Source organism: Culex pipiens, chromosome 2 (assembly GCF_016801865.2).
Source record: "Culex pipiens pallens isolate TS chromosome 2, TS_CPP_V2, whole genome shotgun sequence".
Taxonomy (NCBI): domain Eukaryota; kingdom Metazoa; phylum Arthropoda; class Insecta; order Diptera; family Culicidae; genus Culex; species Culex pipiens.
Window position 1 is genome coordinate 151,858,627 of NC_068938.1, and position 20,232 is coordinate 151,878,858.

Below are 20,232 nucleotides of genomic sequence, written 5' to 3' on the forward strand. Positions count from 1 at the left end.
GAAATCTTTTAGGGGCCACATTTGTATTGTACTTTTTAACAGTTTCAACAGAGCAGACCTTAAATTAGTCATTTTAAATTGAAATAATGAACAAAAACAGAAAACCGTGTCTACAGCAAAATCACCTCAATGGCGTATACATCATATCGCCGTAAAACGGCAGTGTACTTTTGACTCGTCGAGCGTTTTTTTGTTGTTGTTGTCGGGGGAGCTGTTCAAGGACTAACTGTTATCTTTGCCGCGGTGGAGGCAATCAAAATGTAGTAAAGATTTGGTGACATGTTAGCAAATTTGATACAACGTTCGAGAGATGTTTTTCTTTTATGTCAACGCTTCTGAACTATTTGTTTTATCTTTTTGTATATTCAATGTTCTTTCGTTTTTTTACAAGATCTTCACTCTTTCATTTTAACGAAACATTGAGTTGGGTTCTTTTAAATTTACCCTCTACTGAGGTTGGATGTTTTAATCGTTTTAAGTGACTTTGCCAATGTTTTAAAAAATGACATTTTTTTCTGTGGTCAACTTTGGCTGTGTTTTTATCCAACATTTTCTTTATTATATGTAAGAATAAGTATGCAAAAGTTTTTGTTTTTTCGCATATTCTGACCTCCTGAACGCGGGAAAAACATCGAAAAAAAATATGGGCAGTAGAGGGTTAAGATCCTGATCATGAACAGCCTCTTTTCTAGAAAATAATAAATATGATATTTTTCAACGATTGCATTTCTTGACAATAAAATAAAAAATGGTAGGTAGCAAAACAATTAGGTGCCTAACATGAAAAATAATTCTGTTTGAATTGGTAATTTTTTTATTTGTATTTTCCTCTCAATCGGAAGATTATGTTTGGCTACTTTTGGACGTTCGAAAACTTTGTATTTTAATAGAGTTAGCCTTATTTCTAGAGTTTTTTTTTATAAGGTCCTATAAACAATAGCTTTTTTTTTAAAAAAAAAACTCTGGATTTGTTATTTTGTGTATTGTTCTTAGCTTGCTATCTTTTTATTAAGGGGTTACATACATGTGGGTAATTCTCTACCAACTCACACGAAATCGGGAAAAGTTGCCCCGACCCCTTTTCGATTTGCGTGAAGCTTTGTCCTAAGGGAAGCTTTGTCCCTGATCACGATTCCGAGATCCGTTTTTTGATATCTCGTGACGGAGGGGCCGTACGACCCCTTCCATTTTTGAACATGCGAAAAAATAGGTGTTTTTTCAATAATTTGCAGCCTGAAACGGTGATGAGATAGAAATTTGGTGTCAAAGGGACTTTTATGTAAAATTAGACCCCCGATTTGATGCCGTACTCAGAATTCTGAAAAAACGTATTTTTCATCGAAAAAACACTAAAAAAGTTTAAAAAATGCTCCCATTTTCGTTACTTGACTGTAAACAAATTTAGAACATTTCATGCGAAATTTAATGTACTTTTCGAATCTACATTGACCCAGAAGGATCATTTTTTCATTTAGAACAAAATTTTTCATTTTAAAATTTCGTGTTTTTCTAACTTTGCAGGGTTATTTTTTAGAGTGTAACAATGTTCTACAAAGTTGTAGAGCAGACAATTACAAAAATGTTGATATATAGACATAAGGGGTTTGCTTATAAACATCACGAGTCATCGCGATTTTACAAAAAAAAGTTTTGAAAAAGTTACTTTTTGCGTTTCTCTTTGTTTCGTCGTCCGTGTCTGTCGCGGGTGACCATGAACGGCCATGATCGATGACGACCAACACGGGAATAGTTTGACGAGTCTTCACCAAAATTTTGAGCCGATTTGGTCAGAGCAGTGTTGAGATATCGTGGCACACGTTTTTTGAAACTGCTAACTTAAAATAGCTATAACTCGGCAACGGTACAACCAAATGGCTTCAAATTTGTTTTGTTAGTAGATGAAAATGTATATTTTAATTCCCTGAAAACAGGTTTAAAAAAAAAGTTCAAATGTGTGCTCAATCAACCTCTGACTTTTTTTATTCTTCAACCTTAGTTTACTTTTCTTTTTGTATTTTTTTCGATAAAACACATGATATTTGAAAATTTAGTTTTTTTTTCTTTGATCAAACCGAGGGTTTCTCTTGACTCTCTTGGGTTGTCCGATTTTCAATATCAAAAATTGAACAATCGTGAAATTAAATTATCCAAACATCGATTGTTAAACGTCTTTGATGCAAATTTATAGGAAATTTACTGATATTTTCGAAAAAAAAAATCAGAGGTGGTCAAGCTTAAGGTTTCTACAGGTGAATATAAAGCCTCGCATTTGAGAAAAAAAAACTTTTTTTTTATTTGAAAACTGTAAAAGATAATGAAATTTTGTAAAGAAGTTTTCGATTGTAATTTTTTTAACATCTAAAAAAAAGTCCAAGTTTTTTTTTGAAGTCACGATTAAAAAAAATGCAGCACTGTTAAATTAATTAAGTCCAATTTGTACCATAACTTACAAAATGCTTTTTTGGCATCTAAAACTTTAAAAAAGAAGTTTTTTTTCTAAATGGTCGTTTTGCGCAATTCATTTATTATGTGAAATTTCGAATTGAAAAATAAGAAAAAATTTAAGACTGTAATCATTTTTTTCTGAGGAGTCCTAAGCAATACCTCCACTTTTGCCGAAGACACCAAATCGATCAGGAAATCCGTTCTCAAAATGAATAATTTTGTAATTCCTTATAATGCAATTGATTTGTTAAACATAAAAATCATTTTGATAAAATGTTGAAGCACAACACAAAAATCGATTTGTCATCGTTATTTACACTTACTGAAGTAAGATTTCCGCTGACAGGTACAAAAACAACGCTTGAAGGTCACACGGCGGCACGTTTTAAAAGGGGCCCAGGTTTCTAATTGAAACGTGTCAAATTCACACCTTCCTGCTCGACTGAATCCGTTCCTCCGTTTATGGTTCATAATTACTAAAATTACCCCCTCCAATCGACCAGGTCTACAAGCAAACTTCCAACTGGGAATTTGTCACATATGGAGCGAAAAAAAAAGTCTGCCATATGCATATATCCAGTTCGGTCAACTAATTTTTTCGCGACTGTTTTTCCCATATTTGTCAACTCCAACTTTTTTTTGTTGGTTTCGCGAATTATGGAAATACGAGACAAGTCGATTACCGCCGACGTGCCTGGCCGGTGACTTCATCGTTTGCTCTGCTAAAATAAAGAAGAAACAACAAAAAACCTCACACCCTCCCTTGGGTTTGGGATATTGACGGACACGGTGACCGATGCACACACGCGGAAGGAAGTAGCTAAACTAAGACTAAGACTATATATAACCCCTCCACGAGTTTATTTCTTGCTCGCAAAGTTTAACTTTTGTTTACTTTCTGTGTGTGAACCAAGACTACAACTAAGCAGAGGGTATCGCTAGAGGCCATTGGGCAACCTAGTGCACCATAACTCTGCCATGGCCGCTCGGTGGGACCACAAATTGGTGAAAGAGTCCATCAGGAGGTAACAACTTTAAACTGTTTTGACGTTTGCCGTGTGTTTTTGTTTCGTTGGACTTGTCTGGCGCTGCTCTATGATAGTGGGAGCAAAGCGAAATGCTAGAAAGTCAACGAACTTGGTGATACTTGAAGAACTTTTTGTACTGCAGTTGTACTTGAGTAGATATCCTACTATTGCGAACGTGAGTTGACGATGGTCTGACGAAATTAAACCTAGAGATTTGTCAACACATGTTTTCGTTTACCGAATTTCGTCCCGTGTAAAGATCTTAGAATACCTCCGAAAAATACCGTAAATCCCTAAAACGTTCATAACAGTCAAACGAGGCACCATAAGATTACGATTAGGGCAGTTAAAATTTTAAGGGCCTCTCAACTGCAACACCTCACGCGGGATTACCGATTTGGTCCCACCCCGAAATGGTCGTCTCGACCTTTATCGCGCCCGTTCGGACCAATTATCACCCCTGGTCTCAAACGTGTGCATATCTGAAGCCGCGACATTCCGAAACGCGCGGGGCTCACACGGTGGCCAAAGTCGTCAAAGAGCGGCAAGCGAACGCATAAATAAAAACACGAAGAAAAGCGCATATTTGTCGTCCATCAGCGTTAAAACCGTTAACGGTTTTTCTTTTGGGAGGGGAAAATCGTAAACAAAAACGCCTCGGAGTGCTCGGTAGGGCGACCAGGTGAAATAACTTGGTTTGTTTTAGAATATGGATCTCACCTCAAATGGCAAACACTTTGCGAAATTTATTTGCTAATACCATGGAGAATTTCCCATATCCCCTTAGATAAGTGGAACATCAGCACTTCTCCGAATTTAAGTCCTATTCCTTACCCTCGTTTTACAGTAGAAACGGACGGCTGCGATAATGTTGAGGATCTTTTCTGGATGGTGTTATGGCATTACTTTCGGGGTCAGCTCAGATCATTTTCCGTACTTGTAAAAAGTAAAATTGCACCCAAGTTTGAAAAAAATCTGACCCAACATAGAATAAAAATGTCTTTCAAAACACCTCTGGCCACCCTAACCCTACACTGTCTTAGAAGAAGCTGCGCTGCGCGTCAGAGGAAATCTGTCTGTTCACCTCTTTTGTGGGTCATCACCTCGTGTCGACGACGACGAAGATGCCTAGCTGCTGAAGTTTAGTGGGGCAATGTTTTGAAAATAAATTGAGTTGAAAGTGTCATTTCGGCACTGCTGCTGCGAATCGGCCGGATGGGTTGTCTAAAACCGCGACGGTGGCGACAACCGGGAACCCCTTCCACCAGTATGGGCGATCAAGTTGTCGTGGCCAAATTTATAAACTATAAATTTATGCCTTCCTCGGCGGCCGGTTTAAAGTTTTGTTGGGAGTTGTTCACGCCCCGGCGCGGCGCAGAACGTCAAACTGTCGGTTGTTGGTTGAACAAAAGACAGTGAGTTACACAGTAAAAAAATCCCGTGTAAAATCGCATGTAAAAGCATGCACATCACCTTTGTGAGCAAAAGCATGTAATATTGCATGAGAAAACGTGTACACAAAAAGCATTTACGCAAGAAAAAAAAAAAAGATTTCGCATACCTCAAAAATAACATCAATCCAGTGAGAGTCATCTCCAGATCACCAAGACCGCGCCCCAACCCTCTCGGCTATTTCGCCGCTATAAAAATGTTTTGATCAACACCAGTGTAGTTGTATGTTCCCCAGAGGCGACTCGTGCCCGAATGAAGTACCTGTTCAATGTTAAAAAATGTTTTTAAAGCTTTTTTCTTTAAAATGGCTTTTATTTTTACGTTTTATTATTTTTATACTATTATAATTTTCTGTTTATGTAAATAATTAATTAAAATTATGATTAGGACGGTTTTTATCTCGTTAAAATGTATTTTTAATACTTACTTAATCATTAGCGTGGGGAATGTGGAAAAATAGAGCAATCGCTCTGCCATCCTTATCGAAATTCAACTGAAGTTATTGAATATTGTACTGAATTTTAAAACTATTTATCAGGATGTTAGAAAAAATAGCTCATCCTTAACAAAAGAAAACTGTTTGTTGGGCTTTTTAAGCCCAACTATTATTGAGCTAACTTGGTTACTATTCAAAAATTAAATTGACATTTTACTCTATACTTATTAGAACCAGGTCATATCGCTTTTAATCCTTTGTCAAATTTTTAGAGAATTTAATTTACTCACTGTTATGTCCTTATGGTTTTGGAATTCAATTTCCGAATAAAAAGAAGGGCTTTTGATGTTATAAACAAAACTATATTGACATGAATTAGAGTTAATTAAAATATTTGTTTTTAGCATCAGTGAAAAAAAGTTTTCAGAACAAATTCATGCTACAATATATGATAATAATATATTCAACTAGAGTGAACCGGGACTACAGTCTGAATAAACACAGTCATTTTTGGAGCATTTAATGGCTTCAAATCTTTAACTTAAACTTAAATAGAACCATCCGAATATTAAAATAACGATCATGGTTGAATCTACTGTCATCATTCTTCTCACGTGTCCCGATCTTGAAAAAAGCACAGTACTTTTTTGTTTCAATTGTTTCAATTCAATCTATCAATCACACTATCTTAACTTAACATTACATCACTTTCCAGTAGAGCAAGAATCCACTAGTAACCAAGAAGATCAAAGAGGTTCAACGCGCGCAGTTGAACATTCCAGTTTTAAAACAAGCCATCACCAGTCTGCGCAAAACAGCCTGATGCCTAAAAGTGCGCCAAATATATAGAGCAATATCTGTGGTGCTCTCGCGCTCTCTCATTTATTCATGCTCTCAACGTGCTGTCAACCGCTGGCTTGTTAACCTTTTGCATGCAGCTCCCTGGAGAGCTGAGCGAGCTAAGTCGGCTGGGGCCTGGGGGTGGCATTTCGCTCTTTCCCAAAAATGCTGTCAGTTCACGCTCTCAGATTGAACCATATTTACCAACACATCGATACTGCCGCTGCGTATGAATAGGAAGCTCTTCACATGTGTTGATTTTTTTCTGTATAGAGATTTTTTCCCCGACGTTCAGGGGGTCGGTGTTGAACGCGACGAGCATTTGCGCGTGGCCCGCTAGGCTGGCTCGCTTTTGTATTGGTGGGTTGTAAAGAGAGGTAAAGAGTAAAGGGTGGCGAGCCAAAGCTTTTTCGGTGCATGCAGCGCTGCTGAACATTGGGAGTTGATTTTGTTACCGTATATTCAAACAAAAATTGTAATAAACAATTATTGTATGTTGCTAATTTAAAAAGCACCGTGGTACCTAAAAAAAAATTGTCCGCTTGAAATTGGCTACCTGTTCAATGAACAGGTTGAACAGGTGGACGAGTCGCCTCTGATGTTCCCCATACACCGTATTACAGTTAATGCAGTATTCGACGTACGAGAAACCTCTGGGTACATTGGCGTTGAACCAAGCATAAATAAGACGGTGAGATAGCCGAGATGGTTAGCGAGCGGACTTGGTAATCTGGAGATGACTGTCACCAGATTAATGTTATTTTTAGAATGTGCGATTTTTTGTCTTGCGTACATGATTTTTGTGTAAACGTTTTCTTATAAAATATTACATGGTGATGTGCATGCTTTTGCATGCGATTTTACCATCGGATTTTTTGCTGTGTAGAGTTAGAAAATTGGAAAAACAACTGTTCAACAATTTAAATTGGTTCACCATGAACTGGAATCAAATTTGCCATCTAAATACGAACAGAATGGTTAAGAAGTGTTCAAACTATCTCAAGAATGGATAGATGGCAAAAATATATATTACCTGTTATTCGATGTAATTTTACGTAAATTTATGAAGACTAATAAATTACACCTAAAAAAGGGTATAATTACACATTTTTCTGACAAAAACACTGTACAGATAACAAATAGTTTTCAAACATTAAAAAAAAGTCAAACTTTCAATACTACGCTCATTTCAGATGTTAGTCTTGGTTTCACAATATTTTGTTCTAAGATCATAAAATTAGACAAATGTTTCATTCTTCAACATTGAAAATTGGACTATTAGTTGCTGACATTTTGGCATAAGAAATGTGGGAATGTTAGGATAAAACTCAAAAATGTTAATCTTCCTATTTCTTTTTATTTTATTTGCTGTATTCCAGCAACCAGAGGTCCAATTTCAATTATTGTTATTTTTTTCAAGAAACCATAGCTCGGCGTTGCCGCCAAGTTCGTCCATACTATAATATGGCACAAAGGTTGCGTTCTTTCCTTTAAAACATACCAAAAAAATTTCAAAAATTGACAAATAAAAATTTTGGGAAATTGATTTTTTTGTAAAAAAATTATTAATTCAAAAACCGCTAATAAAATATTTCCATGCTCCATTTTTTTCAGAATAGTCCTCATCTTACCACTTTTCCGAAGACACTAAACCGATCGGACAATTCCTTCAAAAGTTTTTCGAAAATGTATGACCATTTCTGTATGAACAGCTGCCCAAATTGTATGGAGCCTTGTATAGGTGACCAATGACACAAAATAAAAAGGCCCCCAAAAAAGTTTGAACCAATAAAAAAAATACAAAATGTAATAACGCACGAAATCGGCCGTTTATTAAAGAATCGCTCAGAATATAAAACTCTTCGGAATATGTTTGAAGATATTTTCTTTAAAAAGTTTTTAAAGGAAAAAAAAGATTAAAACTTCAAAATTGAATGAACATTTTATTGCTAGGGAGAGGATTTTTTTTCCTTTACGCTCCCTAAGAAACAGGGTAATCGGCAATTCTATGTGTTTCATCGATTTATAATTTTGATAGATGATAAAAATTTGATAAATGCAATTGAATTTATTGAATTATTGATATTTGAGTCTTAAAGGTAACTTTGAATGACTAATTTTATTTTTGCAATAATATAATAGGTAATTTGGAGGAATCGGCTTGGTCTCATTAGGTGTACAAAATTTTAAAAAGGTATGTTTTAACAAACCTGGCAGGTTTGCTATTTTTTCTGGAATCTTTCCTAATTTTTTGTAATGTTAATCTGACAACCCCTGATGATTGTTTTATGAATACAGATTGTATTGATACAGAACTGTCCTAGATTCTTAGAAGTAAATAGCTTAATATTAACATTCCTTCCCACTCCCTCAAGATCTACTAACTAACTTGGTGGGCGTCGCTGGTGATCAGAGTGACTATTTTTGTATCAAAGGAAGGAAATTATGAGCGATTTCAATGCTTAAATTGATATAACTTTTGCGAATGAATCTGAAACAAATTTAATTTTTTACATTTTCTTGTACAGCAAACACAATTTAACATTTTTTAAATTGTTTTCCCACGTCTAATCCACTGTGCTCCTTCAGTTGTTTATTTTGCTTCCGTCACCCATATAGGAGAACGCACAAGAGACAAGACGCACAACTCGCGGGACTATATTATGAAAATAAATAAGTCGCCCCGCGCGCAGAAAGATGGCGCAAAGTGGTCTTCTTTTTTTCGTCAAAATCAACAAAAAACGAAGAACCATACTGCAGTTGGACGCCAGCCGTCTGCCACCGCACAGTTGGACCATCAGAAGCGCGCTTGAACTAGAAGGCGGATTGATGTGAGGGTGGGGGGGAGGGAGGTGCAAACCTATAAGTGGAACACACCATCATCATCAACGTCGCTATTATATGGTGTCATGTCAGAACTTGGAGGTTCAAGGGAGTTGAGGAAGCAAAGTTTATAAAAACAACATTTTCGGTAAGGGACAGGGCTTGCGGTGTGACGTGCGATATTTTTAGCAATCCGACTCTCGCTCTCCCAATTTGGTGTTGAGCAGTAAATTTGGAAAGGTTTTTGGATTTTTCGACGAGAGAATGCAGGGCGAACGACAGCTTGGACGGATTGGACGCTAGAAATAGAACCTTCTACATCTCGGAGTTCTGGGCGGGCATCACATCATTCGACCTCTTGGCAAACCTTACAGTTTATATAGACACAATGTAATCGAGAGACACTTACAGCTCCTCGCGCTGCCGTTGTGACAACACCATTTTCATGTTTTGGTTGGCGGAAATTGTGTTGTGTTCGAATTGTAGGTGCTGAAGTTGAGTTCGGGGTTTCTGCCCGGGGGGGTTCAACCAAACTGGAACCTCCGCCGTCGCTGGTGACCGCTGGTTGGGTGGTCACTTCCTGTACTCACTGCAACAATGCCAATTGCCACAGTTTCGAACAAAGTTATCACTTCACTTTCACTACCGCAGCAGCAGCTCTTCTTGCTGGCTGGTTCCTCTTTTCGGACGCCCAATCAACGGCTTCACAAAAATTTCTCGTCGAAACTCACACGCTGCACAAACACGGCAATTTTTCGTAATTGTGTGATTCGCTTCTTATCACAAACACACACACGGCTCTCTGCTTTTCTGCCGGCTTGCTCAATTGACACACAGCAAAATAAATATAGAAATAAATATATATCTCGGTACACTTTTTCCAAATCAATGATCTTCCTCTGCAACACTGCACACAACCGCACACTTGGCTCTGGTTAGGCCTTCAAAAATATACTCTCGTACAACACACCCCAGGAAAAAATCACGGGCCAGGTGTGGTTGGTTTTCACTGCCTTAAATTAAAATTGCTCGTTATGCTCCGCGATAGAATCATCTGCAAAGAGAAATAGAGAGGAAAAGAATATTTTTATTAGATAACTGGCGCATTTCATTGATAACTCGTTCAATATGTAACAGTATTGGAACACAAGCAATAACTCTATATAGCTCACGTAGACATGGCTGGATTTGGCCGAGGAGCGAAACCTTGAAAGTGTCTACCCCGTCGTGGGTGAGAACCCCCGGCCTAGAGTGTAAAATAGACACTGCTACAATTAGTACGGCACACTAGACTGGTAATAACCGCTAGCAGGCATGCCGTTCATAAAAAAAAAAAGATTGAGGTTAGAACATCAAAGACCCTTTCGCGCAACACTAACAAGATCATCCCACTTCAAGGTATCCCGTCACTAGCTCCCCAAGAGTCATGAACCAAAACTCCCAAGATCTTCTACAGTGTGCGGTAGCACTCTTCCGTGTGAACCACGACCGTCTAATCGCCTTTACGCGTCGTTTGAACTGGCAACGGTTGCCAAGTGCCATCATAACCCACTGCGGTGGTCAAAAGGTGGGGTTCCCCCCAGAGGTAAACAAGGCGGCTACTGGACGTCATTTTCCAACAAAACCGGTGCATAACTTGATTTTGCACCCGACCGTACGTGTGAGTCAGTGTTTGAGAACGGTGGTTTGCGTTATTATATCATGTTTATGCTTGTTTGGAAAGGTTGCCGGTTTAGGGGTAGCGTAGTTTATGGTCTAATTGACAAATTAAATTGGTTGAAAAATAGGTCCTCTCTACCAGTTGGCAGAAGCGTTCTCGATTGTAAGACTGGTTGATGAGTTGATGAGATTGATTTGTGATGCATATATTTGATGAAAGTTGTCATAAAACTATTGATTGGTCTCGTCAACCTGTCTAGGTTGTTTGAGATATCAACATTAGCGTTAATCATTAAGATTTAAAAAATCAGGACAATTTCAATTTCTATTATTCAAAAGATTTTTTTTTAACTTCTACAACAAATCTAAATTCACTGTATAACCCAACCTGATGATTAATCGACCTCCACCAAACTTGGACATTTCAAATCGCTGCAATTCTCCCTCTCAATTTCAACACACAAGACCGCATGAAAAGTGAGCGGTAATAACTCATACCTCAACCTTTTCTAAGGAACGCTGCGCTACTCCATTTAGCATTTCCATTAATTTCCCATCTCTCGAAAGCACTCCCACTCGCGTTTCGTCGTTGCACCACTCCGAAACGGGCCACCTTGAACCAAAAATGCTGCTATTTCCAAACTAATTGAGTGCGCCCTTCTCCCAGACTCGCTCTTCCAAGAACACTGACGTTCACCTTCTTGTCCTAACCCGAACTACTTTCAGAGTTCCATCCGACTCTGTGCCCATCTTCACCGTTCGAGAATTGAGCCAGGCTTACAAGTTTCGTGTTGCTTCGGCGAGTATAAGTTACCGGAGCAGATTTAGACTGAAAGCCGGAGTTTAGATTGCTTTGCTGGAAAACCACACCTTCGTCGCGACATTTCGTGTGCGGTTTTGTCACGTTGATGGGCAGCAGCAGCAGCAGCGCTGACATCTGATATGACTTCATTTTGCGCCATCGGTAGCACTCCCCCACTGGGTGTTTATTTGGACTGGACTTTGACAAATGAATCAGTCAGGACTACACGATGCTATCAGCTGACCGACCGTTCGACTGACCGACTGCAATCGGCAATTCATTAATCCCATGCAATTTGCAATAAAACGGATCACGTCCCACAGCGATGCAATCCGGCGCGGCGTTGATAACGCCATGTAATGGAATATTTATATTTTAATTTGATTCAGTTGGTTGGCTCGTGACTACCAGTGCGGCCCTTCAAACCCGGGAAGTAGAACAACGTTTGAGATGTGTGTCCTTCTGCGAGACCGGTCACCAAAGCCGACTACAACTTCTTGTGGCGCGCGCGCGTCCTATAATGGCGACTCGAACGACCTTGTTCAGCTCTCATTAATGCAAATGAGCTCGGAATCTAATACGCTTCAATCGTCTGAAAATGCCACGAAGATGGGTCATCGCCAACGAATCTTGATGGGTCAGCGCGCGCGAATGATGCCATCGATTGGCTGTAGACTTCAGTTCTACGCAGCAGTGTCCGGAACTAGAGAACTTGAAAATAACAAATTATAGCTTGGGGACATCCCACCCCCTCGTGCAGTGCATGCGCAGTTGTCGCATTGCGATGCAGTTTTTGGGGGGGTTGACATGTGGGACGTCGCGTCGCAGCAGAACGTCTCGTCGACGAACCGGCTCACGATTCCGGAAATGACCATTATTGTGCGTGATGGTACGGAATCGTGACGATAGCCGGTGTTTTGTTTACAGTTTCTCGAGCTCCGCTCCATTTCATTAGCATTGTGCGAAGTCACACTGAGAATGGACAAGTAGAATGGCAATATGACGTGATGTGACATTTCTAGTATACCGCTGGAAGACAACAAGTTGAATGATGACAAATAAAGGAAATTTTGTTTCAATTTGGAGAAAAACGAAAATTAGTATCGGAGGTTACGGTGGCTCTTACGGCTTTTTGAAAATTCATCCGAGATTTGTATGTGGGTCATTCCATCTCAACTGTGCACGAAAAAGTGCAAATTTGAAAATTACCCTCTCCGATCCTGCTCAAATTTGGCAGGGCTGTTGATACTATCAAAACATACAAGAATCCCGAATTTCATCCAAATCGGACCACCCCCTCCATTTTTGTACTTCCCCAAAAAATCGACTTTTTGGCGATTTTTGACCAAACCTCCTAGTTTCAAATGACGATAACTCAGGAACCACAAATCTTAGAGGGTCGGTCTTAGACTCAATTTTGAAGGCAATTGAACGTAGAATCCATTTCCGTGATCAAAATGTTGATTAATTTATTTTTTCTACCTGTATTGCGCAATTGAAAACTTGAAACGGCCGTATCTCAAAACACCCCAACTTATTTTTTTAATTTGACCTCACCATCGTGTTCCCCGGCCAATTTTACATAAGAATCACTTATCGACAGAAATGAATATGTTTCGTTCCAGAGATATCGAATTTTAAAGTTTTGTGTTTTCGAGATTACCTACATCAGCTTCATTCGCCGCATCTGCTAGAAGCACACAGGCGGGCCGATCATTTACTGCTACCTGGTGTTCTGGGAGATGAATAATTTAATTTAAATTTCAAAAAATTTACGCAAATATTTATTCAAATGGCTGATACCTACCTAGATCTATGTATTTTTGTGAAAAGAATATTTATTGGGTTATTTTGAATGCACCGTTTTTTACGTGTTGCTAACCGTTTCAGAGTACCTCCGAGGCCATGACTAGGGCCTTTATCGTGGGCGGTAGCAAAATAGTGCCATTCAGGAAAAACCCCAAAACCTGCTTTATTATTATTATTATTATCATTATTATGGTTTACTATTGACACTTTACCATAATTTGGCAAATCTGATTTATGGTTTAACAGATTGATCATATTAAATCAATTTTTATATTGTTAGCCAGCTCCATTTGATTGAAAGATGATTTTGGTCAAGGTAGGGGAAATATACCCATTTTAATCACACTAAGCCGTTCGACCAATTCTCATCACTTTTGCCGTTTCTGCTATTAAATCAATATTTTCAGATGTTTCAACAATGGAGAGTTGCTTGCTCACTTTTATTTGAGCTATTTATTACTTTGGAACAGTCAAAAACACTTTTTATAAGCTGTAATTCATGATCAAAGTGCTGATAGGCCGATAATAGAAATAGGCTGAGAAAGGGTATAGTTCCCATACATTTAATTTAAAAAAATCTTCATACGTGAGGACAGCAGCCGTGATAGAACAAAAAAACACTGTTGTTCGGACGGTGTCGAAATCATCGCAACTAAATTTGGGGAATTAGCCGCTTTGAAGCAGATCAAACTTTGTGATTTGCTTACATTTTTCAATTTTATACTTTCCAGAAATCCTTTTCCTACCTACTCCCAGAGACGCATCGAGCTCTACAGGCTCAATAAAAACTCCTTACCTGCTCTGTATGGTAGAACAGAGCTAAGCTCTGTATGCAGCGAACAGAGCCAGCTCTGTATGGGGAAAAATAATATTGATTTGCATATATCTCAAAAACGATAAGTTTTAGAAAGTTGACATGTTCTAGAAAGTTGCTAGTACCAAAAGGTTCTATATTATTGTCTCAGACGTCATTACAATTTGGTTGATTTTAGTTGTGCAAAACAAGAAAAAACTATTTATTTTCTAAGATACAAGGTATAGAATATTTTTGTTTTCGACAAAGTTGCTCAACTACCAAAAATGAACAACTCTCTCGAAGATACCAAAGCTCTATCTTCAATAGATACCGAAATAAAAAATAAAAACTATTTTTATAATAAATACTGCTTGCGACAAACACAAAGCGACCGCGTCGTAGGCACAGATAATATGAGGCATGTTTGGTAGAGATCGTCTGAAGTGAAAACTAGTATAGCAGAGTGTTCATAGAGAGTTTTTATGTTAAATGCTCTCGTCTGGATGGTTGAAACAAATTTCAGATAAAATTATACAAATTTATAAAATTATATTCTTTTTATTGTACTGGTAAGTAATTAAGATTAGAAACAACAAAATTATTGCACAGCTATTTTTATGTTTGTCTTGACAAAACAAATGTTTAACAAAATTACAAGTTTTGTGCAACAAATTAAGATAAAAAACAATTTCAAATACGCTAGTTAAAAAAATAAAAACTAAATCTTCTAACAATTATTTTAATTTTATAAAAAGAAAATCAGTTAACATAAGTTTAACCTTATAAAGATTTCAGGAAACTTTTCTATTTTATTTAATTCAACAGAAAAAACTATATTTTTCGAGCAAGAAAACCATAAGAAAGTTTTAAGCTCTAAATAATCTATATGATATTTTTTTACATTTTGTCACCTTTTTAAATAAAATAAGAAAGTGAAATTAAATAGCAAAAACCATTTTTTCTTTATTTCTCAAGCCAGGAAATCAGTGAAGAGTTTCATGCTCTAAATGCTCTCTATGGAAATTTGCCATTTTATTACCTGTATTCTAAATATTTTTTATTTTTCAAACAAAGGAAAGCAGTGAAGAGTTTTTAGCTCTAAATGCTCTCTATGGAAATTTGCCATTTTATTACCTGTATTCTAAATATTTTTTTATTTTTCAAATAAAGGAAAGCAGTGAAGAGTTTTTAGCTCTAAATGCTCTCTATGTAAATTTGCCATTTTATTACCTGTATTCTAAATATTTTTTTTATTTTTCAAACAAAGGAAAGCAGTGAAGAGTTTCTAGCTCTAAATGCTCTCTATGGAAATTTTCTAGTTTATTACATGTATTCTAAATATTTTTTTTATTTTTCAAATAAAGGAAAGCAGTGAAGAGTTTTTAGCTCTAAATGCTCTCTATGGAAATTTGCCATTTTATTATCTGTATTCTAAATATTTTTTTTATTTTTCAAATAAATGAAAGCAGTGAAGAGTTTTTAGCTCTAAATGCTCTCTATGGAAATTTGCCATTTTATTACCTGTATTCTAAATATTTTTATTTTTCAAACAAAGGAAAGCAGTGAAGAGTTTTTAGCTCTAAATGCTCTCTATGGAAATTTGCCATTTTATTACCTGTATTCTAAATATTTTTTTATTTTTCAAATAAAGGAAAGCAGTGAAGAGTTTTTAGCTCTAAATGCTCTCTATGGAAATTTGCCATTTTATTACCTGTATTCTAAATATTTTTTTTATTTTTCAAACAAAGGAAAGCAGTGAAGAGTTTCTAGCTCTAAATGCTCTCTATGGAAATTTTCTAGTTTATTACATGTATTATATTTTTTTCAGGAAATCAGTGAAGAGTTTTTTGTTCTAAATGCTCTTTATGGAAATTTTGCTATTTTTTTCTCACTACAAGATTTTAACATCAATTGAGTTGAATAATGTAATTAAATTTAAGTTGGACAAAATAAATCGATAATATATTTTATTGTCGATTATGTTTTTACTAAATTTCCATAGAGAGCATTTAGAGCTAAAAACTCTTCACTGCTTCCTTTATTTGAAAAATAAAAAAAATATTTAGAATACAGGTAATAAAATGGCAAATTTCCATAGAGAGCATTTAGAGCTAAAAACTCTTCACTGCTTTCCTTTATTTGAAAAATAAAAAAATATTTAGAATACAGGTAATAAAATGGCAAATTTCCATAGAGAGCATTTAGAGCTAAAAACTCTTCACTGCTTTCCTTTGTTTGAAAAATAAAAAATATTTAGAATACAGGTAATAAAATGGCAAATTTCCATAGAGAGCATTTAGAGCTAAAAACTCTTCACTGCTTCCTTTATTTGAAAAATAAAAAAAATATTTAGAATACAGATTATAAAATGGCAAATTTCCATAGAGAGCATTTAGAGCTAAAAACTCTTCACTGCTTTCCTTTATTTGAAAAATAAAAAAAATATTTAGAATACAGATAATAAAATGGCAAATTTCCATAGAGAGCATTTAGAGCTAAAAACTCTTCACTGCTTTCCTTTATTTGAAAAATAAAAAAAATATTTAGAATACAGATAATCAAATGGCAAATTTCCATAGAGAGCATTTAGAGCTAAAAACTCTTCACTGCTTTCCTTTATTTGAAAAATAAAAAAATATTTAGAATACAGATAATAAAATGGCAAATTTCCATAGAGAGCATTTAGAGCTAAAAACTCTTCACTGCTTTCCTTTATTTGAAAAATAAAAAAAATATTTAGAATACAGATAATAAAATGGCAAATTTCCATAGAGAGCATTTAGAGCTAAAAACTCTTCACTGCTTTCATTTATTTGAAAAATAAAAAAAATATTTAGAATACAGATAATAAAATGGCAAATTTCCATAGAGAGCATTTAGAGCTAAAAACTCTTCACTGCTTTCCTTTATTTGAAAAATAAAAAAATATTTAGAATACATGTAATAAACTAGAAAATTTCCATAGAGAGCATTTAGAGCTAGAAACTCTTCACTGCTTTCCTTTATTTGAAAAATAAAAAAAATATTTAGAATACAGATAATCAAATGGCAAATTTCCATAGAGAGCATTTAGAGCTAAAAACTCTTCACTGCTTTCCTTTATTTGAAAAATAAAAAAATATTTAGAATACAGATAATAAAATGGCAAATTTCCATAGAGAGCATTTAGAGCTAAAAACTCTTCACTGCTTTCCTTTATTTGAAAAATAAAAAAAATATTTAGAATACAGATAATAAAATGGCAAATTTCCATAGAGAGCATTTAGAGCTAAAAACTCTTCACTGCTTTCATTTATTTGAAAAATAAAAAAAATATTTAGAATACAGATAATAAAATGGCAAATTTCCATAGAGAGCATTTAGAGCTAAAAACTCTTCACTGCTTTCCTTTATTTGAAAAATAAAAAAATATTTAGAATACATGTAATAAACTAGAAAATTTCCATAGAGAGCATTTAGAGCTAAAAACTCTTCACTGCTTTCCTTTATTTGAAAAATAAAAAAAATATTTAGAATACAGATAATCAAATGGCAAATTTCCATAGAGAGCATTTAGAGCTAAAAACTCTTCACTGCTTTCCTTTATTTGAAAAATAAAAAAATATTTAGAATACAGATAATAAAATGGCAAATTTCCATAGAGAGCATTTAGAGCTAAAAACTCTTCACTGCTTTCCTTTATTTGAAAAATAAAAAAAATATTTAGAATACAGATAATAAAATGGCAAATTTCCATAGAGAGCATTTAGAGCTAAAAACTCTTCACTGCTTTCATTTATTTGAAAAATAAAAAAAATATTTAGAATACAGATAATAAAATGGCAAATTTCCATAGAGAGCATTTAGAGCTAAAAACTCTTCACTGCTTTCCTTTATTTGAAAAATAAAAAAATATTTAGAATACATGTAATAAACTAGAAAATTTCCATAGAGAGCATTTAGAGCTAGAAACTCTTCACTGCTTTCCTTTATTTGAAAAATAAAAAAAAATATTTAGAATACAGGTAATAAAATGGCAAATTTCCATACAGAGCATTTAGAGCTAAAAACTCTTCACTGCTTCCTTTATTTGAAAAATAAAAAAATATTTAGAATACAGGTAATAAAATGGCAAATTTCCATAGAGAGCATTTAGAGCTAAAAACTCTTCACTGCTTTCCTTTATTTGAAAAATAAAAAAAATATTTAGAATACAGGTAATAAAATGGCAAATTTCCATACAGAGCATTTAGAGCTAAAAACTCTTCACTGCTTTCCTTTATTTGAAAAATAAAAAAAATATTTAGAATACATGTAATAAACTAGAAAATTTCCATAGAGAGCATTTAGAGCTAGAAACTCTTCACTGCTTTCCTTTGTTTGAAAAATAAAAAAAATATTTAGAATACAGGTAATAAAATGGCAAATTTACATAGAGAGCATTTAGAGCTAAAAACTCTTCACTGCTTTCCTTTATTTGAAAAATAAAAAAATATTTAGAATACAGGTAATAAAATGGCAAATTTCCATAGAGTGCATTTAGAGCTAAAAACTCTTCACTGCTTTCCTTTGTTTGAAAAATAAAAAAATATTTAGAATACAGGTAATAAAATGGCAAATTTCCATAGAGAGCATTTAGAGCATGAAACTCTTCACTGATTTCCTGGCTTGAGAAATAAAGAAAAAATGGTTTTTGCTATTTAATTTCACTTTCTTATTTTATTTAAAAAGGTGACAAAATGTAAAAAAATATCATATAGATTATTTAGAGCTTAAAACTTTCTTATGGTTTTCTTGCTCGAAAAATATAGTTTTTTCTGTGGAATTAAATAAAATAGAAAAGTTTCCTGAAATCTTTATAAGGTTAAACTTATGTTAACTGATTTTCTTTTTATAAAATTAAAATAATTGTTAGAAGATTTAGTTTTTATTTTTTTAACTAGCGTATTTGAAATTGTTTTTTATCTTAATTTGTTGTACAAAACTTGTAATTTTGTTAAACATTTGTTTTGTCAAGACAAACATAAAAATAGCTGTGCAATAATTTTGTTGTTTCTAATCTTAATTACTTACCAGTACAATAAAAAGAATATAATTTTATAAATTTGTATAATTTTATCTGAAATTTGTTTCAACCATCCAGACGAGAGCATTTAACATAAAAACTCTCTATGAACACTCTGCTATACTAGTTTTCACTTCAGACGATCTCTACCAAACATGCCTCATATTATCTGTGCCTACGACGCGGTCGCTTTGTGTTTGTCGCAAGCAGTATTTATTATAAAAATAGTTTTTATTTTTTATTTCGGTATCTATTGAAGATAGAGCTTTGGTATCTTCGAGAGAGTTGTTCATTTTTGGTAGTTGAGCAACTTTGTCGAAAACAAAAATATTCTATACCTTGTATCTTAGAAAATAAATAGTTTTTTCTTGTTTTGCACAACTAAAATCAACCAAATTGTAATGACGTCTGAGACAATAATATAGAACCTTTTGGTACTAGCAACTTTCTAGAACATGTCAACTTTCTAAAACTTATCGTTTTTGAGATATATGCAAATCAATATTATTTTTCCCCATACAGAGCTGGCTCTGTTCTACCATACAGAGCAGGTAAGGAGTTTTTATTGAGCCTGTAGAGCTCGATGCGTCTCTGCCTACTCCTTGTGATCGTCCTTCACTAGAGTACAACGCATCAACAAATTTTATTCATTTTAATTCATATTTTTTACTCAATAATGTATCGTACACTTATTGTTCAGTGTTACTAACAAGATTAATTGCATTTTCCTGCTCACTTCGTCGGAATCCAATTCTGCCCTTTACTGTGTGTCGTTATTGCTCTGTCCTGTGGGTTAGCACATAAATTCATTTCATTAATTTTTTTGAGCAGATATTTCGCGATTATTCGCGATTAAACTTCAGTTTCCTACAGTGTTATACAGTTAATTTTTGCCCAATTTGGTAAAGATTATTTATGATGAAATATTATTTCAATAAATTACCAGGTAGCAGTTATTGATCGGCCCGCCTGTGTGCTTCTAGCAGATACAGCGAATGAAGCTGATGTAGGTAATCTCGAAAACACAAAACTTTAAAATTCGATATCTCTGGAACGAAACATATTCATTTCTGTCGATAAGTGATTCTTATGTAAAAT

The 20,232-nt window shown here is 35.0% G+C and overlaps 2 protein-coding genes across 3 annotated transcripts in view; one reads left to right on the plus strand and one right to left on the minus strand.

Moving 5' to 3' along the window:
• Positions 1 to 20,232, plus strand: part of LOC120420420 (ubiquitin carboxyl-terminal hydrolase calypso) — a 227,525-nt gene that overhangs the window by 117,657 nt on the left and 89,636 nt on the right. The gene's annotated exons all lie outside the window — the stretch shown is intronic.
• Positions 1 to 20,232, minus strand: part of LOC120420426 (lissencephaly-1 homolog) — a 130,497-nt gene that overhangs the window by 54,353 nt on the left and 55,912 nt on the right. Inside the window, exons 1-2 of one of the 2 annotated variants that reach the window (XM_039583449.2) lie at positions 11,182 to 11,418; positions 9,434 to 10,078 (exon numbers count right to left, since the gene is read on the minus strand). In XM_039583449.2, the coding sequence (XP_039439383.1) occupies positions 9,434 to 9,471 (38 nt within the window). In that variant the 5' untranslated portion in view covers positions 9,472 to 10,078; positions 11,182 to 11,418. Of the gene's footprint in view, positions 1 to 9,433; positions 10,079 to 11,181; positions 11,419 to 20,232 lie in introns of those variants that run through there. The other variant, XM_039583448.2, reaches the window with a different exon arrangement.